Below are 25,993 nucleotides of genomic sequence, written 5' to 3'. Positions count from 1 at the left end.
TCAATTGTCTGTTCTCCTTGGCAGAATGTAAGCTCCATTGAGATGCGACTTCATTTTGTTCTTGGCTGTCACTGTAATGTCAGGAATAGGAGCACATAACTATTTGTTGGCCAAATGGAGTGCCCTTTTACCCCTCTCATCACCCCCAATAATTCATCCAACTAAAGCTATTTGCAGATAATTGAGGACTGACTTTACTTTCTTTTCCAGCTAGCGATATCATCTTTTGACCTCTTTCCAGAGTCTGTTTTGGTGTAATACTGGCAATTTTTAGAAAAGCACAGTTTTGTGTTCTTGATCATGTAGTCTTCTCACATATCTGTTTATTACAGCCACTTTATTAAAGATTATTCTTTTAACTCTTAAAGAATAAGCATGTTTCATATTTCAGCATCTTTGTTGGAAATACAATTTGAACATGTTAAATGGTGGAGGTACCTCTAAAAATGACCTGTAGTAAAACACTAACAAGAATGCTCAGAGAATGGAACCCAGTAATGCAATGCAGTTAAAAAAAAATCTTTAGAAAAATATGTTACAAATCTGGGGGTAAGTGCTTCCCAGGAGCCCCATAACGTTTCAGTTCTATAAGCACCATTTCATAGTAGAAAGTTGTCTTCCCTCTCAATTGAAAATATATTCAGAATTTCTCCAGTAATGTCATAAACTTGGAAACTTTAATCTTGCATTTGATGTGTTATATTTTGTCAATGTCACCTTTTCTTCCCCCTTCTCTGAAAAATACCCTACGAAGTCTACATTATATAGATGTATAAGAAAAATACGGTCATTTTGGTTTCTGTTTCAAGATACACTGAAAGAGAACTGCAGAAGTGGTGTCCACGTGGCTCAGTCAGTTAAGCGGTTAAGCGTCGGACTTTGGCTCAGATCTTGATCTCACGGTTTGTGAGTTCAAGCCCTGGGTTTGTGAGTTCAAGCCCTGCGTTGGGCTCTGTGCTGACAGCTCAGCACCTGAAGCCTGCTTCGGATTCTGTGTCTCCCTCTCTCTCTGCCCCTCCCCAGCTCACACTCTGTTTCTCTCTCTCAAAAATAATAAATAAACATTAAAAAAAAAAAGAGAGAGAGAGAACTACAGGAGAACTTTGCTGTTTCTTCCTTATAAACAGTAATTCAGATCTTAGTTTCAAGCTGAGAGTGATTTATTTTCATCTCCAGAAAATATCCCCTAGGAGAGAACTGTGGTTTTATTTAAATTAACTTAGGTTTGACTTTCTTTCTGAGCTGAAATATACGAAATTCTACTTTATCATGAACTTACTATTTTTATGTTATTACTTCCAAAAAGTAGTCGAGGCAGGACACAACATTGTTTTGCTACAAAGTACAGTCATAACATGAAGCATACTTTTCAAGTTACAAAAATAAAGGGGGGGGGACACTTTAATTTTCCCCATATGTACTTGTCCACTAAGAGGCCATCATTTACTGACAAGACATCAACCAACACAGACTAACTTAAGCAATTTGATATTACCTTTAAAGATTGTCTCTTAGTCACATAATTCTCAGACTGAAGCAATTTCTCATAGTCTTCAAAAATCTAATGAAAAGAAAACAAATATTAGAGTGTAACACCAGCAGTGGTTCCTCTGCTTTAGGTTTGCTTATTACTCTCTTGCTTCAAAAGTAAATTCCCAGCTCACTAGGCCAGCACGGCCCAGGTGCCGTGCTCTGCATCAATGTGCTGAATGCCATGCTGATCACACTGTCCACCGGGAGGTTCCCAGTTCACCATCCTTTACACATAAAGACACAGCGGGATACGGAGGTCAAGTGAAATAACAGATGTACTTCACTACTTTAGTTCTGAAAATTAAAAATTGAGTAGAAAAATGGAGTATTTGAGTCCTCTCAAATAAACCCTTTTGAATAAAAGATCTACTAATTCATCTATCAAGTGGGTAGCAAAACAACACATTTCATGTCATTTGTTCAGGTAGCCTTGCTGGTAGCTACTAGTGCATGAATAATTTAGGAAAAGATTAAATATACTTAGAGCTCCACTTGGTACCCCATAAAGAATCAAAGTGTCAAGTTCATAGCAGACACATAGAGAAACGGGGCAACTTTTGCTGCACAATGGCCATGCTAATCTCATCCCAGCTGGCCTCTCTGGAGGACTTCCCTGTCCCCAGAAGCTGGAGGGTGCTGGTGTTTGAGGCCCCCGTTTCCCAGTGTGCCTGTCAACTACTCTCCACTACTAGGCCCTTTAGTTTCACATAGAGTGCCACAGGTGGGGGAAGCTCAGCGTCAACCTCCCACCAGGCAAGGACATGCTTCAGGGACCACTGAGGTGGGAGGAGTGAGCCCAACAGAGAACTGAAGCAGGAGAGTCCAGGGGCTGAGGAAGGTGCAAAACAGTCCTGGTCCTCAGAGGGTTGAGGGTGAGGTGTGTGTGCACGTGTGCAATGAGGGCAAGCAGTGCACACAGATGATAACTACCAACTGGGAATTAAGAAAGTGGAAAGTAAAAACATTGGGGGGTACCTGGGTGGCTCAGTCAGCTAAGTGTTCGACTTCAGCTCAAATCATGATCTCACGGTTCCTGAGTCTGAGTCCCGTATCAGGCTCTCTGCTGTCAGCACAGGGCCTGCTTCCAGTCCTCTGACCCCCCACCCCCCGCTGCCCCCCGCCGTCTCTCTGCCCCTCCTCTCTCTCCTGTCTCTCTCTCTCTCTCGCAAAAATAAATAAATATTAAAAAGAAAGCATCTAGTTCACATTAAAGTCATAATAATTAGACTCTTTTATATGAAGGGCTTATTGTTTGTACTAAACAGTAAGTTTAATTTATTCTGTCATGAAACTGAAGAGGATTTTGTGGGACATTAAATTTATCAAACTTTGTGGTAAGTTTTTAAAAATTTTAATTTCAATTTAGTTAACATACAGTGTTATATTAGTTTCACGTGTACAATATAGTGATTCAACACTTCCACACATCACTCGGTGCTCGTAAGGACAGGTGCCCTCCTAAATCCCCAACTCCAATTTCCCCGATTTCCCCACCTAACTCCCCTCTGGTAACCATCAGTTTGTTCTCTACAATTAAGAGTATGTTTCTTGGTTTGTCTCTCTCTATTTTTCTTTCTTTTCTCATTCCCTTTGTTTTGTAAATTCCACATATGAGTGAAATCACATGTAACCAGAAACTTCAAACACATGTATAAGGTATGACATTCCCCAAGATGCCAGTTTCATTATTTTAGAGTCATATATATCAGTGTGCTCCCATCTCATGGTTTACTGCCAAAAAAATATGAAACTCAGGAAGTATGAAATATCTGAGGGGGCATGAGCTCTCAGAGCTGGTGTTCAGGTTGGTGCAGCAGCCTCCGTGTCTACGAAGCTACCAAATTACACAAGAAGTGACTATAGATACAAAGAAAAAAATTAGGTAAATAAGGGACCAAGGAGAATGAGTTTACAGTCTCCCAAATTGTTATGTACTATGTCCTGAATGCAAAGCAGTGTTACTCAACACATGTACATCACTCATTCTATAGAAAAGATCAGTAGCTGATACCACGGGTTTTGTAATAAACTATCTTAGCTCTCTTGTTTTCACTTATTATAAGGTACATCTAATGAGTCTCTAACATTCCATCTAGCATCTGCAGTTTCTGATCAACCAAACTATAATAATAGCTCATTTCCTTAGTTTAAAAATATGCCATTTTCTTTTGGTCTGGAAGCTTTTGGATACTGCTGGCAATAAAAATTATTCTCCCTTCATGTTTTGCATTTAGATCTAAGTACTCCAGTTGATCCCACAAATATTTTCTTGATAATTTTAGGATATGAAAATCAATTTTGACTTCATGATTACATTGCTAATTATTTTTTTTAATGTTTATTTTTGAGGGGGGGGAATGAGTGGGGGAGGGGCACAGAGAGACAGACACAGAATCTGAGGTAGGATCCAGGCTCTGAGCTGACAGCCCAGAGCTGACAGAAGGGCTCCAACCCACCGACCATGAGATCAAGACCTGAGCCAAAATTGGGCACTTAGCCGACTAAGCCACCCAGGCGCCCCTGCTAATTCTTAATCTCAAAGGAAGATATGTAAACAATATATGAATAAAAGAGACATAGTTGAATTTCTGTGATTTGGATGTGTGAAGCTATAGGAAAGTGACAGGGAGGGTATTCTGTATCTTCACTGAGTCATGTGTTTCCTTTTACCTATTTGTGTAGCTAACTACAAATTTTTAAATTATACAGTGGCTTTTATTTCAGTGGGACATCACTGGTCTAGAGCATCTGAACCAACACTAGATCAAGATTTACAATTTCTCTTTTAGGTTTGTGCCATGTTCACTTTAATCATGCTGTTTCTCTTGCTTATGTATTTAGCAAAAGCATAGCTGTTCTTGGATATATCTATTTATCCAATACTCGTTGAACACCACCATTGTACGGCATTGAGTTAGGTATTAGGGATATAAGTAATAACGACAAAAATTAATACTGAGGGATTAATATGGTATTATCCTAAAAAAATTGTTCCAAATCTTTATAAATTCCTACAAACAACCCATTGAGGTAGGTATTATTAATATCTTCATTTTGCAGTAGGTGCAAAATTACCCAAATTACCTTACCCAAAGTAACACAATTAATAAGAGGCAGAGCTGGGTCTTGAAGCCAGGCAAGCAGGCTCTGAACCCTGTGTTTGACAGATAGGGTTCCTGCTTCTCAGGGAGCTCAGGAACCAGCCAGGAAGGTACAGACACTCCATAATAATACCACGTGAACAGTGGGGGCGGGGTAATTGTGCATGCATGCATGTGGACAGGTGGGATTAGGGAAAGCTTCCTAGAAAAGTCATGTTTCAGCTGAATCTCAAAAGGATGGGCTGGATTCACCATTTGAGAAGGGAACTGGTATTTCTACTAGTAAGTAAAACTAATTATCAAGCAAGTAAAATGATTTATTTTTTAGTGAGGGTGGAGTGCTCTTCCATTTATGGTTACCTACTGCCTCTTCTTTTTTTAAGTGTTTGTTTATTTTTGAGTGAGAACATGAGCAGGGGAGGACAGAGAGGTGGGACAGAGGATCTGAAGTGGGCTCTGCGCTGACAGTGGCGAGCCCAATGTGAGGCTCAAACTCACAAACTGTGAGATCATGACCTGAGCTGAAATCAGATGCTCAACTGACTGAACCACCCAGGTGCCCCTACCTACTGCCTCATAAGGGCAACATGGATGCTCTTAAATCACGATCAAAGTGAGCAGGTACCAGTCTTTTTTTGGAGCTGATACAACAGGAAGAGGTGTGAAAAATAAGAAAGCCCTCAATTTTCCACAGTTTCCTGATGACCTGGCTTCCAGGTAAATGGACGAATTGGGCGCATGGTGGACCATGGTTGGTGTCTGTTGTGGATCATAAATAGGAGCCAGTATCCATAGATCTAAGAAGGAGAGAGAGGGGAGAAGAGAGAAAGAGGTAAAATCTTAAAAAGGACTTCTACTTACAGTGTCATAATTTTGTTCTAAGAAGTCTGCAACCAACACTTTATGTCTCGTTAGTAAATCCTAGAAAAAGAACAGTTAAGTGAAATAAAATTATTATAGCTAATAAATTTTACAAACCTGGTATTTCCTTCTAAGAATTATGTAAGTCCAGTCACTTGAAACATAAAAGTTTCTGAAGAATATTTTCTTTATACCACAAAATTATTTCCATTCTTAGTTTAAGATGTGAAATGCAAATGTGTTTCATGTTAAAAACAATAAAGTGTTTTAGTTCATATCATTGTTAGATTTATGATAGGAATAATTTAGTGAAACAGATGGCACCTATGTAAGGGGGTCTACAATATATTTCTTCAGGCCATGGCTACCCTGTGATTATGATATAATAAAATCCAAATAAACTGTACGATGATCTTTTTGAAATATTGTTAATAGCTATATATATATATATATTAATTTTTTTAATGCTTATTTATTTTTGAGAGAGAGAGTGAGAGTGGGGTAGGGGCAGAGAGAGGGAGACACAGAATCTGAAGCAGGCTCCAGGCTCTGAGCCATCAGCACAGAACCCGACATGGGGCTCGAACCCACAAACTGTAAGATCATGACCTGAGCCAAAGTCAGATGCTTAACCGACTGAGCCACCCAGGTGCCCCCGATAGCTTTTTTTTTTTTTAAAGAATTCTGAATGTCTTAAAACTGTATCTCATTAGTTAACTTAAAAGATTTTCAGGAATGTCAACCTTTAGTTTTTTTTCCTTAACCACGTTTAAAATGGAGGTGCCTAGGCTGCTGAGAAGCACAAGAATGACACTTAACTGTGCCATCCCAGGATCCACCTGCCCCCGGGTTGATGGGCTGTGAGGTGCTGTGCAAGGACTGCGGTGACTAAGTAGCACAATGCCCGCTTTCAAAGCTGAAGACAAGCAGACTGGTCTTATGACAGGCATAGCTCTCAGAAAACTGAACAAAAGCATAAAGGAACGTTTGACTGTCTTCAACTCACACCTAAATTATATCCTTAATTCACCTTAATGTTGAAAGAAAACAAACCTCACCTAATCCCTTTTATACGCTTACAGGCTAAATACCCTGTCTAGGTAGAATGTAGAATTTAATTAAAAACATAACAAGAATTTTAAAGTTTTCCAAAATAAGTTCTTATACTTTAATACACATTTAATTAAAACTACCTAAAAGCATATAGAAGATCCACAACATAAATTCACAGAGAACAGGAAGGTAGCAGCAATGGCAAAACTCACCTGTTTCTATTTTAATACCAAGTAAAATATTTAAAGCATTTTGCACTGTAATTTTCAAGTTCAAGAACAATGAGACTAGCTATTGATTTCACTTCATTACTTATCATCATACATTGAGTGACCGCTGAGCCTATCAGTGGAAAGCTGTACTTTTTTTTCCCAGTAGAACATTCAGTGCTGTTCTGGAACTGGAATTTTAAAATGGGAAACCCCTCCACAGCAATTCATTCCTGGTCTGTCTGAGGTCAAAATTCAAATGAGTTCCTGTATCCGGGGCCCCCAGAAGAATAAGGTAGTCCCACGGCATTCTTTAGGGTCCCTAGTTTTCGGACACCCGCTTCCCTAACCTCTTCAGAGTATCAGTGATTTTCAGAGCTGACCCCGGTTAGAAAGGGCTGCGTAGACACTGGATCCGCCTGTAACAACAGTGGGCAGGCTTGAGCGTGGGGACTGTGTGCCTTCATGGCTACAGGTCTGCACAGCAGCAGACAGAGCGCTGTGCAGATACGCACTGCGTGGGAAGGTTTCCGTTCACTGTGCATTAGTGGTACTCCAAAAACAGAGGCATCAGGAGGGAGTCCTGTTAGTAGCAGCAACTTCAAATTCCAAGGGGGAAAAACTTGAAATAACTTGCATATCCAATAATAGAAAAATAAAATAAGGTGGGGTAGAATTCCTCTAGCACAGGTACATGGTGGGTACAGCCAGTAAATGACTCTCTCTCTCTCTCTCTCTCTCTCTCTCTCTCTCACACACACACACACATACACACTTTCTCTCACACTCATGTGTGTATATTCATAGCTATACCCTCAAATTTCTGTTCATAATAAATACGTGCACACAACTGGAGGAACAGTCTATACATACACCCATGCATATATACATATAATACAAAACTAAATATAATTGCTGCATCATTGTAGATCATAGAACAGTGGGAAAAATAAAACAGGTAGGATCCTACCCAAAAAGGAAAAAGCAGAAAGTTGCAAAGAAAAATAAAGTTCAAATTTTAAATAATTCAAAATTTTAAAAACTATTGGGGTGCCTGGGTGGCTCAGTCAGGTTCAGCATCTGCCTTTCGGGCTCTATGCATACAGCTCGGGGCCTGGAGCCTGTTTCTGATTCTGTGTCTCCCTTTCTCTCTGCCCCTCCCCGACTCACGGTCTTTCTTTCTGTCACAAAAATAAATAAACGTTAAAAAAAATGTTTTTAATAAAATACAATTTTAAATATTATTTGAAACAGTGTACCCTTTCATCCCACCTCTTCACAATTCTGTTTTGACAAGACTAAGCTTTGCATAGTCTAGGTATTATGCTAAAGATTATCTGATATTGATATGGGAGTGACTTCTGCACAGCTTGGGCGACACGGGGTGGAGTGACAGAGACACACTCAATGGCAGGGACATGGCAGTTGATGGGCCAGGCAGCAGCTGCCATTTATGGAGGGTTTACTATGCACCCAGGAGCATGCAGAGCACTTTACACACATTATTTCTAATCTTCACAGCAACTCTGCAAAGCAGGGATTATTTTCTTCATCTCACGGATGAGAAAATGAAACTCTAAGGTTAACTATTTGCTCAAGGACATAGTGCCAGTCAGGTGGCAGAGGGAGGTGGAATTCAGACCCCTTCTGTCATGTCAATTCTTGGAAGGAGGGATGAAAGAAATTCTGATTGTTAGGTGTGCTTTTGGGGAAAGGACAATTTGTAGACAACACTGCCACAAAAATATAAACAGTGCTAAAACATTAATGATTAGACTGGGCAACAGCCAGAGGGCTGTTGGAGCTCAAAACAAAAAAGGTAAGTCTAAGAGATTAAAAACAAAATATAAAACCAAATTAAAATCAGACCAACACCAAACCAACCAAACAACCAAAACCCCTCAGCCATCTGCCTAAAAAGAAAAAGTGACTTATGGTCACTGTTCTACTATAGTAACCACAGCATTTTGGAAAAATACATAAAGTTGGCATTTCCAATATTGTTAGCATACTATAAAACTTTTTATGCTTATTTAGATTTTCAGACGCTTGACTTAAGTTCAATGGAAAATATGCTGAGGTACAAATTAAAACATGAATTTACTTTTGATATCCAAATTGTACTGAAAATTAAACTGGGTTGAACATATGATAGCAAGACATTATCAATATAGTTTATTCTATTAAATGTTGAAAAATCTTTGGGGAAATTTTGAAAAGTACATACGTTTCTATTTACTTTTTCCCTCCGTTAGAGTTTGTTCTTTGTTTATAATTATTTGTGAAGCTTCACTTACATACAGTCTTTCAAAAAAGGAACCAACTTTGTTTCCATGATAGCAGAGTCATCAGATAGAAAAGGGGGAAAGAATGGTACTGTGCTATTGATAGAAAACATCTCCTTAGTTATCTAGGCACAGACATTTTGCCAGGAAGAAATGGAATCATCTTTTGTGTTAAATGTCATTCAACAGATTTCATGCATCAAGGCCTCTCTCACCATGTGCTGTTAGATATACTTTGGGAGGTTCATCTGTAGCCACCATACTTTTGCTTTGCTGGGTGAGACCAAGTAGCCTGTCAAACAGAACAGGCTCCAGGTCTGACAGCACTCTGAGCACACACCCATGCTTGTCGCCCTTGCTACCCTTTCCTCCACCCACGAGGCAACTCTCCTTAGTGTTCAGCCCCAACCTCTTCCTCCCTCTCTCCCCTCCCTTGCCTGTTAATGTGTACTCTCTCTCCCTCTTGAAATAAATAGATAAACATTAGAAAAAAAGATACTATTTATCGTCCAGGTCCTAGAAAACTTTCAAGTCATTTACATAAAGTAATAAGATTAAAGTATTTACTAATATTGGTATATGGACTATGTCAATACTGTTAAAATAAGTATTTAAGGTAATATATAAAAATAAAAAGCCATACATGTATTACAATTAAGTAAAAATATATATTTATATCCTAAAAAATGTGGAAGTAAATCTGGAATGATGTAAATGGAGCAAGTAAATTGCTGAAATGCTTTTTATTTTATTTTTTTGAAGTTTATTTATTTTGAGATAGAGTGATTGCTGGGCAGGGAGGGGCAGAGAGAGGGAGAGGGAGAAAGGGAGGCAGAGAGAGAGAGAGAGAGAGAGAGAGAGAGAGAGAGAGAGAATGAGAATCCCAAGCAGGTTCTATGCCATCAGAGTGGAGCTGACATGGGGCTCGATCTCATGAACTGTGAGATCATGACCTGAGCCGAAATCAAGAGTCAGTCACTTAACCAACTGAGTTACCCAGTCGCCCCAAAATGCTTTTATAGAAACAAATCTGAATATATATATTTGAATGAGTCTTATCTATTTGTAATTGATTTTTTTTTTTGTTTTTGGTCAATGATGCTGTTACATCGTCAGCTTAAAATATTTTCAGAATTCCTCTTTTAAAATCATCTTCAGAGGCAATTTGGTATGCGCTGAAGAAAATCAGACTCTATTTTAGAATTTTTATTATTATTTATTATTTTATTATTTTACTATTATTTAGAAATTTATTTTAAAAATAAATTTTATTTTTATTATCAATCTCATTATTATTACCAAAACCAAAAACAGTTCTAGCTACCAAGATCACCCACTTGACCCATGAACCTGAATGTCAAATAGCCTTGTGCTGTTTCCAAAACCTTTATCTGCCCTCGAAGGATAAACATTTGACATTACTGAAAAATGAACATGCCACAGACAATGATACCAGTTTCAAAATATATTAAATAATGGCAGGATCATAAGAAAAAGGAAATCGTTTTCTAAGATAGGACCTTTAAGGTGATATCATTCATTGGATGTATAAGTTCTAGTATTTTAGTTTGCAAATTAGCTACATTATTTCTAATATGCTCTCTGAACATCTTTTTGATGGTCAAACTCAGAAACCAAAAGTAGATGGTGGTTGCCAGACACTGGGAGGAGGGGGAAATGGAGCATTGTTATCTAATAGATATTAGTTGCACAAATAATATGAATATACTTAGCACTACTGAACTGTGCACTAAAGAATGGTAAGATGGCAATTTCATGTTGTATGTTATTTTATAACAATTAAAAAATTTTTTAATTTAAAAACTAAGATTAAATTTATTACCTATAAGTAACAGTAGATTATAAGTTTATAAGAATATAGATGATTATGGAAAAAAAGTATCATTTCTTAGTATTTTGTTTCACTGTAGGGGAATTTATAATTACATTGATAAGGTAATGTGATGTCCTTCATGTTCAAAGATATCATTCTCCAGCTCCCTTTGCTACCCAGTTCCCTTCCCTGCAGGTAAACACTGTTCCTGCTTCCCTGATAACCTTGCAGAGGTACTCAGTGCACCTTAAGTGACAGCTTATACCCTTTGTTTTTAACATAAATGAAAGCATGCTTTGCATAGAATACTACATTTATATATTGCAATTCATTCTGTATGAGTGTGTGACCAGTATTTTGAGTTGTTTTTTTTCCACAATGTGAATAGAATGCATAATAGATCGGTCTAATAGAATGCATTATCGATGCTCTTGCGGTTTGTGTCGTAATTCACAGTTGGTTATACTCAGGCCTCAGGAATAGCTTTTTCTGCGTTTTAATTAAACTGTCTCTTTGGAGGCCAATTGACTTTAACTAAATGCTGAAACGACATGAACTAGCTGATTAAAAAAAAATTACCTTAAAAGTAGCAAAGGCATCTGAAGCAATATCAAATGTTGACAACTCCACATACTTAAAGAAATCTCGGAACTGATTAGAAAAGAGGATGATTTTGGCAAGTGGTTCATGTCGGATACATTCTCTCAGCATAATCCCACAACGTAAGGCGATCTGTGGGGCTTCATATCTAAAGCATAAACAAGAGAGAAATAGAGAGCTCTGTTATCCTATTAATAAAATAATATTAATGGTATCAAAAGAACCATTTCAATACTGCTGTTAAGGGACGCATAGGTAACATTTGTCACAGTCCATTCAAACACTGTTCATTCAATACCCACTGACTATTTACGATGTGTCTGGCACTGTTCCAGATGCTGGGGATACATTAGTAAGTACACAGGTCACTGCCTTCCTAAAGTCGTATTTTTTAGTGGGAATACTATTTAGTGGGGGGAAGAGGCAGATTATAAACAATGAAAAGAAGTTTTGCATTCTGAGATGTGCTATGAAACTGAAGACATTAAAATACGTATACTACAGGGTGCAACAACTTAATTTACTTTACTTTAGACTGAGTGGTCAGGGAAGGAGCAAAGCATTCCAGGTAAAGGGAACTAACTGTGCAAAGGTTCCAAGGCAAGAACCAGTTTGGTGAGTTAGAGAAAAGTAAGGCCAGTGTGGCTGGAATGTAGGGGAAACGCAGGGAATGGTGTGAAATGAGGCAAGAGTGGAAAAGGGCGGGGGCCAGATCACATACAGCTCTATAGGCTAAGGTTAGGAGTGTGGTGTTGAAGTGTGGGAGGAAGCCTTTAGAGAGTTTAAAGTGAGACATGAACACGGCCGAATATATGCTTTAAAAAGATCACTCTAGGTATCTGTGGAGAATCTATTATAAAAGAGGGAAAAATGAACTGGGGAGTTAGGAGCAGGAGCAGAAGTCCAGCTGGAGACGACGGTGGCCTGGACTGGGGTAGCAGGAGTGCAGGAAAGGCCTGTGTGCACATCACGCATATTGTCCGTAGGAAGAGTCAATGGCCTTGCTGATGTTGTAGGTGGTGGGGTAGAGCAGGGAACAAATTTGGGGTGAAGGAAACAAAGGATTCAAGAACGGCTCCCAAAATTTTGGCCCAAATAATTGGGTAGAGGGTGGTGCCAATTTTTAAGATGAGTAAACTAGAAGAGGTACAGGTCAGTGAAAAAACTGGAAGTTTGTTTCTAACCGTGTTAACTTTGAGATGCCTGCTATCTAAGTAGAGATGTCTCCTTGGCAGTAGAATATGTGCATCTGGAGTTCAGGAAGAAGGTAAGGATAGATATTACGTGCACATATAGTTGATTTGTATATTGTAGATGACCAATAATAAATAACTGTGCACTGACTGACTCACTGATCTCATGAATTACTGCTCGTAGCAAAAACTGCACTAGAAAAACACAATGTCTACTGTAGGAAACCGTTCAGGATGGGCACATTACATCTGTTCCTTTCCTAATTTAATAACAATGCCTCAAGTGTCAAATTCAACACTGAAATAAATCTAGGTTTGAGTTACATTCCAGTGTATTGTAAGGTTTCAAGAAAATGAACAACAGTAGCTCAAGTAAAACAAGTCCAGTATTAAATAATACAGTTGACAATTGTGTGATAAATAGTAAAGGAACAGAACAAAGGCAGATACAGTTGTAGAAGACTGGGAAGTGAGTAGAGTGTAGGATAAAAAACTTCTATCCTTTCACTTCAGTTAAATACAATATTAATTTTTGTGGTTCTAATACAAAGCCCCCTGGGAAAAAACTCAAATGATCTCAATTCTTGAAAAAGTGCTTTCCTATAATGTTGAGAACAGAAGAAAAATGATATCCATGAAGGACCTGCATAATCTTTCAAATTTACCATGAATTCTGCAAGTTAGAAAAATTCTAGCAAAAAAAAAAATACTTTTAAGAAGCAAAAAAGACCACTGAACAAATGAGAACTGAAATGAACGGATAAGAAAACTGAATAGATGAAAATCAAAGCAAAACCACTCTTACACAAAACTTCAAGATATAACTCACCAAATGTAAGTGATAACATTTGTTGAGCAATAAAAAATAATGCACTGTTTTTTATAAGGTAAGATCTACATGAAATTCAGATTCAAGAATAAAATCTCTCTCCCACAACTTAGGAAACAGGATACTTTGCAAAATCAAATCTACAAATACAATAGGGGAAATGGTAAATAAGGATATTTGAGGGATTCATTAAACTAGGGTAATATTTATTCATTTTTGTCTGTTTTATGCTGAATACTATTTATAAATGTCCTTTGAGTATTCCCTGAATAATTCATATTAACATTAAATGCTAATGTATTCAGATAGGCATGATTATTTGAAGAATATTTAAAAATGCCTATTTACAGTGTTAATAATTTCTCTTACCAAAGAACTTGAAAATCAGCCTGCTGGTACACATAGTAGAGTTATAGATGGAAAAAATGTTAAAATGTCATAAAGAGGGGTGTATTTTCTTTCTTTTTTTTTTTTAAGTTTATTTCTTTATTTTGAGAGAGACAGAGACAGGGGCAAGGGAGGGCGCAGACAAGGAGGGAGAGAGAAAGAATCCCAAGTGGGTTCCGTACTAACATGGGGCTCGAACTCAACGAAATCGTGAGATCAGGACCTGAGCCGAAACGAAGAGTCCGACGCTTAACCCACTGAGCCACCCAGGCGCCCCCAAGAGGGGTGTATTTTCTAAAGTGTGAAGGAGAACACTTGTTTATTGGTAGAGTACTCTGGAGAGTATGAGATAAAGACTTGGCCTAGATAAAGAGCAAACATCATTAAAATCTAGACTTATTATTACTGAGATATTTCTGGACTTTTGTAATTTGGCCCTAAACTTAACTTCCCAGTTTCATTTCTCATCCCACTCCCTATCTCTTTGGAGGACGCCATTCTCTCAACCTAGAATGTCCTTCTTACGCTTCTTCCTCTAAGATTCTCTCCCATCTTTCAAGGCTTTAGTTTAATATCCCCTCCTCCTTGAAGTCTTTCACAATCACCTACCACTCAGGACTATTCTCTCTCCCCTTCGTATTCTTACAACAGCTTATCTGTAATACCAATTTAGCACTTTTTTCAATCTGTACTAGGTGACATCATCAATAAATTGTTATAAATCTGTTTTCTTCACGTCATTTCAAACAACTTCATTCTCCTTGTTACCTTCCTGTTCTCGTTACCTTCTCCTCTCCTCCTCTACCCCCATCTCCATATGGTGTCTGTATCTTGTTACTTTTCTCCATCCCCACCTCAATTTCCAAAGAGTTCTTAGCATAATATTTTGCACAAAGTAGGCATATAATGAAGGTAATAAGTTTCAAACTCTGACTGAAATTCTTAATACTAGAACTCTAATGAAAGTCAAACTCTGGCTTACACAAAAGGCTGTATGATCTCCAGCCAACATTTTCTCATTTCTTAATCCAATTTCCAAACTGAGACTATCTACTAAAAGTTTATACTCCCAACTTTTGTGTATAATTAGTTCTCTTTTTCCTTTCATTGGGTGAAGTGTATTGGAACCATCTGTGATATACTATTTATTTTTGAGAACTAAGAAAATATTTTTTAAAATACTCCTCTTAGTCAGAACACTGGTTGCATCCCACTAGTTTGTGCCTGAGAGTGAAAATGTCATTCTCTGAGATGAGTTTCTTAAAGTTAGCAATACATTGGGATAGACAGAGAAATCCTTAATTTTACTCTGTACCCTTTAAGGGATCTATAATTCACATATGTCATTTCAACCTTACTACCCTTGAGGATATTGGCTTTTGATAATTTATTGCCTACTATATACAGATGTGCTCCACAAATTAAGCCTATCTGAAGTTTCAAATCTCAATAACATTAATATCCTTATTCTTGGTACAGAATAAATATCTCATCTATCCTATTCCACTTAAGAAAAAAGTTCCCAAGGCCAGGGACCACAATGAATCACTATGCCTCCACAATGACTAATTCATGTCAGGTTGCTAATGGAAAGATTAATCCAGTAAATGTTGAATCACTATTTTATAGAATTGAATTACATCTTCCTTCCTTGATTTGTAGTCTGTATCATACAGTCTAGACTCTAAAGAACTATGTTAGTTTGGAGAAGGCACACTACTATAGATGCATGCTTATTCAAAAAAATCACAGCATCTAAGATCACTTTCAAATTTAATAAAAGCTAGAATGTAAGAGCAGTTGTCTCATCTAGAAGTGAGCTACAGTAAATATTATACCAAAAAAAAAAAAAAAAACAAACCGGCTAGAAGAGCTTGTGCAAGAATATCTCAAGAACACATATCACATAAGGGCAAAAATGACTTTTGTTTTTGCTGGAAGCAAACAATGTCAGGTAGTAGTTGGAAAAGTTTTATAAAATGTCATTCAACAAACACTTGGCCTCCTCATTATAGGCAATAAGTTTTGCTTTTAATCTAGATATATTTGCTTACTTTAAAAATAATGATGGGGCACCTGGGTGGCTCAGTTGGTTAAGTGTCATTTCAACCTTACTACCCTTGAGGATATTGGCTTTTGATAATTTATTTATTTGATAATTTATTTATAATTCAGCTCAGGTCATGATCTCACGGTTCATGGGTTCGAGCCCCACATCAGGCTTTGCACTGACAGTACGGAGCCTGCTTCGGATTCTCTGTCTCCTTCTCTCTCTGCCCCTCCTCACTCATGTTCTCTCTCTCTCTCTCTCAAAAATAAATAAAACATTAAAAAAATTTAGAAAATAATGAGATATAATTCTGTCTACTAAAAAAGCTCAGAAGCAATTACAATCCAATGTCAATGAGAAGCCCTAGCATCCAGATTATAGTCTCTAAGAACCATTCCTCACTAAAAAGAACAAGAGTTTTTGGTAGAAATGGCTGATTCCAAGTCTGTGTTAGGAAATATACAAGATGAGCCTGGTCTATCTTGTGCCAGAAAGCAGGGAATCTCTCACATACTAATGGGAGTAATATAAAAAGGACATGGTCAACTTGATGGACGATTGAGCACCAACAAGAAAAATGTGTGCAACTACATAAGACATATGGAAAAAAGTTACACAGAAGTTCATAGTGCTAATAAAGGGATGGGGGAGGGGGGGATGAGGGAGAGAGAAATAGAGAAAGAGAGAAAGATAAAAGAAACTCATTAGATGCCAATGTTAGTTCCTGGGGTAACAACTTCTCTCTAAATTAATAGCTGAAGGAAATGAATTAGGCACTTATTCTCTCTCTCTGGTATGAATTGTATTTTAAAGTAATTAAATTGTTGTGGTAGATGAGAGAAAGTTATTCTCCTTAAAACTACTCTAGCCAATAAATGCACGAGGAATGACAGGATTAGAAAATCACCTTTTTGTAACCTCTAATGAAATGACTGAATCATACAGTGTTCATCAATGAATGGTCAAACAATTAAGTATAAGGCTGATGAGGAACTTTACAATGGATTAAGCTGTCTCCATCTGAACCCACTGCTCAATCTTAGCATTACTAAATGTTTGTCTCCTGATGAGATGTAATATGAACTGCACAACACCACTTACAAAATATTGCCAAAATAAAACCTAATCTAAATCTAATCAAGTCTTTAAATATAACCTCCAGGATATCAATACAGGAGATAGTGGAACAAGTTAAATGGCATCATTAGGAAGCAATCTGACAAATCCAGAATGGAGGAAATTCTGTAGGATAATTAACTCAGGTTTTCAAAAAATCAATGACATAAAAAGGGGAACAGATGCTATTGTCAATGAAAAGAGACTTTAAAAGACCCATGTGAGGGCACCTAGGTGGCTCAGTCAGCTAAGTTTCTGGCTTTGGCTCATGTCATGATCTCGTGGTTTTTGGGTTTGAGCCCTACGTTGGGCTCTGTGCTGACAGTTCAGAGCGTGGAGCCTGCTCAGATTCTGTCTCCCTCTCTCTCTGCCTCTCTCTCTCTCTCTCTCAAAAATAAATAAACACTAAAAAAAGACCTATGTGACATTACATCCAAATACAACAACTGGATTTTGTTAGGATCCTTAACTGAACAAAAAGATAAATCTTACATAACCACATGTAATTATCACACTTAAAAATTAACAGTAATTCTTTAGTAACTAATACCCACTCCATATTCAAATTTCCTTGATTGCCCCCTCCTCACATTTTCCATAGTTGGTTTGTTCAGGGCATAGAAGGCTCTTCATAATCTATTCTCAGTCTTTCCAGCTTTATCTCCCACCCCTCCTTCTCATTCACACTGGACTCCAGTTACACCAGAAATCTTGTCATCCTCCAAACACATTATGCATTTTGATGCCTCCGTGCCTTTGCACGGGAAGTACTTGATCCTTCAACTCTTTGTGCCTTTCTGGCAATTTTCTACTTTAAGACTTGCTTCATTCTTGATGTCCCAGGCAGATATTATGGCTCCTTCATCTGAGTTCCTACAGAGTATACTGGTAAAGTAACAACAGTGAGTTGTAATGAGTTGTCTCTTCTCGTTGTAGACTATGACTGCTTGAAGACTGGAAAACTGGATAGTGTTCTGAGAGCACAGACTCTGGAGCCAGACTAATTGGGTTTAAATCATACTAGCTATGTGACTTTGGATAAGTTAGTTAACCTCTCCGGGCTGCAGTGTTCTCATGTATAAAACAGGTATACCAATAACAACAACAACAACAACAACAACAGCAATAACTATCCACAGGGTCTGACATCTAGTAAATAGCATCTTGACCTCTACCATTACTATTACTTACTGTTGTTAGTATTATTAGTAGTAGTACTGTTATTATCATAGGCCCTTCATAAATGAACGAATAAGCAGTTTTAGCCTTATAAACCAAACTAAATATTAACTTTTCAGAAGAAATGGAAAGACATTTTACTTTTTTTTTTAATGTTTATTTTTGAGACGGAGAAAGAGTGTGTGCACAAACAAGGGAGAGGGAGGGGGACAGAGGATCTGAAGTGGGGTCCGTGCTCACAGCAGAGAGCCCCATGTGGGGCTTACACCTGAGAACCGTGAGAGTATGACCTGAGTCAAAGTTGGACCCTTAACTGACTGAGCCACCCAGATGCCCCTGGAAAGACATTTTATACAACTCAAATTCCTCAAATTTGAGGAAGTTATTCTTAAAAATAAATAATTCCTATTTTTCTATTGTATGTTATAACTACATGAAAATGGAGTCATAGAAATCTGTACATTAACAAAGTGGCTTTTTAAGTAAGCAATTAAAATTATTTTCTCCACATATTAGAAAAATGAATGAAAGCTTTTTCTTAAATACAAGAAAAAAATGACATACACTTACCTATTACAAGTTATACATTAAAATAGGGTCACTGGTAAATACAGGTGAGTAATGAGTAGAAAGTTCATATTTCAAATATAGAGAAGATTTTTTACTTACATCAATTTAAGAATTTGTTTATAGACTGAATGACTTGTTACATCAAATAATTTGTATAAGAATAATAGTCATTTGAATTCATCAGAAAACACACCATCAAATGGGACATGAAAACATTTTCAAATAATTAAAGGGAAAAAAATTAAAGGATAATTATAATAATGCCAAAAAAGGTTAATTATAATAATGACAAAAAAATTAAAGGTATAATGAAGATATATAAAGATACACTGTTTATTCATACTCAGTAAATCTTATATGTAATCTTAATTTTTAAAAAACCAAGGTCCCACAAGTTTTACAGAGTCACACAGAAACAGTAGCCAATAGTAAAAAGTCATTAAAAAATGTCATTAAAAGAGATTCCAGGGGCGCCTGGGTGGCTCAGTCAGTTAAGTGTCTGACTCCTGATTTCAGTTCAGGTTGTGATCTCTCACAGTTCATGAGTTCAAGCCCCAAGATGGGCTCAGCGCTGACAGTGCACTATAGGGATTCTTTCTCTCCCTCTCTCTGCTCCTCCCCCGCTTGCACATGCCCTATGTCTCTCTCACTCTCAAAATAAATATTTTTTTTAAAGGAAAAACAAAGAGATTCCAATCATTACATGTGTCCTCAAAAATATCAACTCCTAACTCACAACATCACTTCTCAAACCCCCTTCCCTCCTCCCATCCACTCTGCAGCTACTTGGGAACTTCCTGCTGTTAAGCCTCCCAACCCTTTCCTGACATGGGTGAGTCTCCTCCTGATTCCGTCCTTCTCATCTCCACCTCTTGTCTGTGCAAAGTGGACATCACATCTAGCTTAGGCTAGTTCCCCTGCCTGGCTTCCCCGTACCAATTCTTTTCCCAGCTCCATCTAACTGAACAGGGAGGGTGCGAGCCGTGGTGCACATTTACACTTTAATGCATCCTGTGCACAACACAGATAAAAGGCTCACTATAGATCTGTGATATGTTCCAGCAGTTAAATTATTAATAAATAGCATTTGCAATTAGCTGTTTATCTTCTGTCTTATTATTTCTAGAAATGGGAAAAAAAGTTGTTTTCTTCAATGTAACTCACAATTTTTCACTGACTTAATTTTCTAAATAAATATCCAATTATGCTAAATTTTCATATCTTCCTTAAAGCATATTTAATATGTATCAAATTTACATACATTCTACTATCTATAAAAGGAATGAAGTTAATTTTAAATAACCCCACCATCATACTTTATAATTTATTGACTTGCCTTTCTTCTTCATTAATCTGAATTCTTATAGCTTAACAGTATTAGTTTTCTATTGTTGATAATTTCCTTGGTAAGAAGATACCATATCTGTGTCTTTCTTTAATTAAAAAAAAATTTTAATGTTTGTTTATTTATTTTGAGAGAGAGAGAAAGAGAGAGACAGTGCAAGTGGGGGAGGGGCAGAGAGAAAGAAAAGGAGAGAGAAAATCTCAAGCAGGCTCTGCACTGTCAGCACAGAGCCCGATGTGGGGCTCAAACTCATGAAACCGTGAGATCACAACCTGAGCTGAGATACAGAGCTGCTTAACCGACTGAGCCACCCAGGCGCCCCTCAAATCCAGGTCTTTAACATAGCCACTCGTATCTGGCATGGCTCTCTGCACAAAATAAATATAAGGTACTTGCCATCACCTGACTGTTAATCAGTGACAGTAGCTATAGGAGATCCCCCAGACCAATAATGCCCACTGCAGAATGGAGTTGCATGCATGCCTTCACACAGTGACCCCACCATAGAAGATACTGTTTTAGATCACCCACACCACTTCTCTTCTCCATGAGCCAAAATGATCTCCAGGTCATGTCAGCATTCTCAAGGGATCATTTATTTACAAGCTAATCTTTTTTTTTTTTTTAAATGTTTATTTATTTTTGAGACAGAGAGAGACAGAGCATGAATGGGGGAGGGGCAGAGAGAGAGGGAGACACAGAATCGGAAGCAGGCTCCAGGCTCTGAGCTGTCAGCACAGAGCCTGAGGCGGGGCTCAAACCCACAGACCGCGAGATCATGACCTGAGCCGAAGTCGGACGCTTAACCGACTGAGCCACCCAGGCGCCCCCAAGCTAATCTTTTTTAACTAATAATTTATCCTCATTTCCTGAAACACAAATCTGATATGCTTCCTCTCTCCAAAACTCTTCAATGGCTCCCCCATTGTCTTCAGGATACCGTCAAATGCTTTAGAGCTTAAATTTTAGAATCTCCAGAAGTGGGTATAAATTGATCACCTTGGCCTTATTATCATCAATGACCAGCTGTGCAAATCATATTTGTGGGTCCATTAAATCTTGCAGATCCACTCCAGCTGCAAATGAGCACTTTCTTTATAATACTATTCTGGCAGTTGTATATGGCCTTAATTAATTATATTTGCTTAAAATTGTTTATATGTTTCTATGGGAATTGCAGCTCTTAAGAGGAATAGGGATAATAATTTCTCAGATTAGTAGTTATGGAATACCATGTGCTAGGTGATGTGCTTCATAAGCATTATCTCATTGAAGACTCATAATGACATACTGATGTAGGTATTATTATTGACTCCATATTACAAAGAGGAAACCAATGCATAAGGAAGTTAGATATCTTTGCCCAAGGTCTTACAGTAAGTAAGTGGCAGAACCGTGGCTGAAAACACAAATCTTTCTGATGATGCAGAGTCAATGACATAAAAGGCAACATTATTTTAGTGTGAAGGTAATACTACAAATTTTATTTTTATTTTACAGACAAGAAAACTGAGGCTCGAAAAGGTGCAGTGTCTTGCTTAAGGTCACAGAACCAGGAAGTGAAAGAGACAAGAAAAAGGAATAATCAGGGAACAAAAAAGAGTTCTTATAGTTGAAATGAAAATTCAATACAGTTTATCTTCAATAAAACATATATTAGGGGCACCTGGGTGGCTTAGTCAGGCATCCAACGTCTTGGTTTCAGCTCAAGTCATGATCTCACAGCTCATGAGTTCAATCCCTACACTGGGCTCCATGCTCACAGCGTGGAGCCTGCTTAGGATTCCCTTTCTCTCTCCCTCTCTCTCTGCCCCTCCTGTGTGTGCTCTCTCACAAAATAAACTAAACTTAAAAAAAAAAAAGACATAATTAACACCTTCCAACACATAAAAAGATAAGAGATGGAAAACAGAAGAGATAAGAAATCAATCCTGGAAATTAAACTCTGACTAATAGGAAATCTAGAAAGTGAGAACAGAGAAAACGGAAGGGAAGAAATTTTCAAAGAAATAATATGTGACAGAGAATGATAGTGGTCCACCAAAATCCACTGTCGTCTTCTTTCTGGGCACTAGTCAATATCTCTCGGATTTCCTTCTTTAAGAATTAAGGGGCCAAATGACAAAGTGCTCTCAAATGGAATGGAAATGGGAATAATGTTGAGCCATTTCCAAGCCGGGGTTAAATTGTCTCCATGTATTTTCACCTTCCTGTGAGCTAAAATGGTAAAGGTGAACAACATGATCTTAGGAACCACATGGTGAGGAAGGCAGAAGACCCTGCTGACCCAAAACATCTGCTCTGCACTATTATATGACAAATAAACTTATCTGGGAGTGAAGCCACTCCATTTTGTGGCCTTTTATAAAGTTTAAAGTTTGTTATGAGTTTAGCCTACTCTCATTTATGAGACAACTGTATTTCCCGTTCCAGAACTGAAAGACACAATTTTCCAGTAAAAACAATATTTTCTACCAAAAAACAAAATAATCATAGTATACTACTTTGGTCAACAACGAATAATAATAATTACATACCCATGATAATTTAAATGTGAGTTTTAATAAAATAAAAAGTTGTGATAAAGTATATCGGGAGGATATGAGGAAGGAAAATAAAATAATGGTGGCAGTGAAAAAACTAAATTATCATCTAGTCTATAGAAAGTCAAAGGAACATTTTTAAAATTGATAAACCAAAAGATTAGTATAAGCTAGCTATTTAAAATATAGAGGTAAGGGGCGCCTGGGTGGCTCAGTGGGTTAAGCATCCGACTTTGGCCCAGGTCATGATCTCACCTCCGTGAGTTCGAGCCCCGCGTCGGGCTCTGTGCTGACAGTGCAGAGCCTGGAGCCTGTTTCAGATTCTGTGTCTCCCTCTCTGTCTCTGACCCTCCCGCATTCATGCTCTGTCTCTCTCTGTCTCAAAAATAAATAAACGTTAAAAAAAATTTAAAAAAAAAATAAAAAAAATAAAATATAGAGGTAAATACCAGATGAACAAATAAAAAAGATGAAAGTGGTTGTCTCTGGACAATGGGACTGAGGAATGGAGGAGGGAGAAGCAAAAAGCGGCTATGTGTTGGGGCACCTGGGTGGCTAAGTCAATTAAGCATCCAACTTCAACTTAGGTCATGCTCTCACGGTTTGTGGGTTTGAGCCCCATGTCAGGCTCTGTGCTGGTGGCTCAGAGCCTGGAGCCTGCTTTGGGTTCTGTGTCTCCTCGCTCTGCCGATTCCCTGCTAATGCTCTGTCTCTCTCTCTCAAAAATAAATGAACGTTAAAAAATTTTTTTTAAACTGCTGTATGTTGATATATCTGATTTTTAAACTACATGTTATGTATTATCTTGAAACAAATGGGTTTTTCTTTTTTTTGTATTTTTTAAATTTGCATCCAAGTTAGTTATCATATAGTGCAACAATGGTTTCAGGAGTAGATTCCTTAATGCCCCTCACCCATTTAGCCCATCCCCCCTCTCACAACCCCTCCAGTAAACCTCTGTTTGTTCTCCATATTTGTCTCTTATGTTTTCCCCCTCCTTGTTTTTATATTATTTTTGTTTCCCTTCCCCTGTGTTCATCTGTTTTGTGTCTTAAAGTCCTTATATGAGTGAAGACATATATTTGTCTTTCTCTGACTAATTTTGCTTAGCATAACACCCTCTAGCTCCATCCACGTAGTTGCAAATGGCAAGATTTCATTCTTTTTGATTGCCGAGTAATACTGCATTGTATATATATATATATACCACATCTTCTTTATCCATTCATCCGTCAATGGACACTTGGGTTCTTTCCATATTTTAGCTAGTGTCGATAATGCTGCTATAAACATTGGGGTACATGTGCCCCTTTGAAACAGCGTATCCCTTGTATAAATTGCTGGATCATAGGGTGGTTCTATTTTTAATTTTTTGAGGAAGCTCCATACTGTTTTCCAGAGTGGCTGCACCAGTTTTCATTCCTACCAGCAGTACAAAAGAGATCCTCTTTCTCCGCATCCTTGCCAACATCTGTTGTTGCCTGAGTTGTTAATGTCAGCCATTCTGACAAGTGTAAGGTGGTATCTCATTGCGGTTTTGATTTGTATTTCCCTGATGATGAGTGATGTTGAGCATTTTTTCATGCACCGGCTGGCCATCTGGATGTCTACTTTGGAGAAGTGTCTATTCATGTCTTTTGCCCATTTCTTCACTGGATTAGTTGTTTTTTGGGTGTTGAGTTTGATACGTTCTTTATAGATTTTGGATACTAACCCTTTACCTGATATGTCGTTTACAAATATCTTCTCCCATTCCGCCGGTTGCCTTTTAGTTTTGCTGATTGTTTCCTTCTCTGTGCAGAAGCTTTTTATTTTGATGAGGTACCAATAGTTCATTTTTGCTTTTGTTTCCCTTGCCTCTGGAGACGTGTTGACTAAGAAGTTGCTGAGGCCAAGGTCAAAGAGGTTTTTGCCTGCTTTCTCCTGGAGGATTTTGATGGCTTCCTGTCTTACATTTAGGTCTTTCATCCATTTTGAGTGTGTTTTGGGGTATGGTGTAAGAAAGTGGTCCAGGTTCATTTTTCTGCATGTTGCTGTCCAGTTTTCCCAGCACCACTTACTGAAGAGACTGTCTTTATTCCATTGGATATTCTTTCCTGCTTTGTCAAAGATTAGTTGGCCATACGTTTGTGGGTCCATTTCTCAGTTCTCTATTCTGTTCCATTGATCTGTGTGTCTGCTTTTGTGCCAATACCATACTGTCTTGATGATTATAGCCTTGCAACACAGCTTGAAGTCTTGCTTCAAGAGGCAATCCTTACTTCAGGAGGATTGTCATGCCTCCTACTTTGGTTTTCTTTTTCAAGATTGCTTTGGCTATTCAGGGTCTTTTCTGGTTCCATACAAATTTTAGGATTGTTTGTTCTAGCTCTGTGAAGAATGCTGGTGTTTTTTTGATAGGAATTGCATTCAATATGTAGATTGCTTTGGGTAGTAGCTACATTTTAACAATATTTGTTCTTCCTATCCAGGAGCATGGAAAATTTTTCCGTGTTTTTGTGTCTTCTTCAATTTCTTTCATAAGCTTTCTATAGTTTTCAGTGTATAGACTTTTCACCTCTTTGGTTAGATTTATTCCTAGGTATTTTATGGGTTTTGGTGCAATTGTAAATGGGATCGATTCCTTGATTTCTCTTTCTGTTGCTTCATTGTTGGTGTATAGGAATGCAACCGATTTCTGTGCATTGATTTTATATCCTGCCACTTTGCTGAATTCATGGATCAGCATGGAATCTTTTAGGTTTTCCATATAGAGTATCATGTCATCTGCAAAGAGTGAAAGTTTGACCTCCTCCTGGCTGATTGGGATGCCTTTTATTTCTTTGTGTTGTCTGATTGCAGAGGCTAAGACTTCCAATACTATGTTGAATAACAGTGGTGAGAGTGGACATCCCCATGGTCAGGGGGTGGTCAGGTCTTGTTCCTGACCTTAGGGGGAAAGCTCTCAGTTTTTCCCCATTGAGGATGATATTAGCATTGGGTCTTTCATATATGGCTTTTATGACCTCAAGATATGATCCTTCTACCCCTACTTTCTTGAGGGTTTTTATCAAGAACGGATGCTGTATTTTGTCACATGCTTTCTCTGCATCTATTGAGAGGATCATATGGTTCTTGTCCTTTTTTTATTGATGTGATGAATCACACCGATTGTTTTGCAGATATTGAACCAGCCCTGCATCCCAGGTATAAATCCCACTTGGTCATGGTGAAAAATTTTTTAATGTATTGTTGGATCCGGTTGGCTAATATTTTCTTGAGGATTTTTGCATACATGTTCATCAGGGAAATTGGTCTATAGTTCT

The 25,993-nt window shown here is 37.9% G+C and overlaps 1 protein-coding gene across 6 annotated transcripts in view; it reads right to left on the bottom strand.

The window, feature by feature from the left end:
- The window catches only part of CAB39L (calcium binding protein 39 like), a 129,819-nt gene that overhangs the window by 31,305 nt on the left and 72,521 nt on the right, over positions 1-25,993 (bottom strand). For all 6 annotated transcript variants that reach the window (XM_049646897.1, XM_049646893.1, XM_049646896.1 and 3 more), the window contains 3 exons: positions 11,456-11,624; positions 5,496-5,555; positions 1,496-1,561 (listed from right to left, as the gene is read on the bottom strand). In XM_049646897.1, the coding sequence (XP_049502854.1) occupies positions 1,496-1,561; positions 5,496-5,555; positions 11,456-11,624 (295 nt within the window). The remainder of the gene's footprint in view (positions 1-1,495; positions 1,562-5,495; positions 5,556-11,455; positions 11,625-25,993) is intronic.

This window comes from Panthera uncia (genome assembly GCF_023721935.1).
Source record: "Panthera uncia isolate 11264 chromosome A1 unlocalized genomic scaffold, Puncia_PCG_1.0 HiC_scaffold_16, whole genome shotgun sequence".
Lineage (NCBI taxonomy): Eukaryota > Metazoa > Chordata > Mammalia > Carnivora > Felidae > Panthera > Panthera uncia.
Note: the sequence above shows the minus strand (reverse complement) of the source record. Positions and strands in the feature narration are given on the sequence as shown.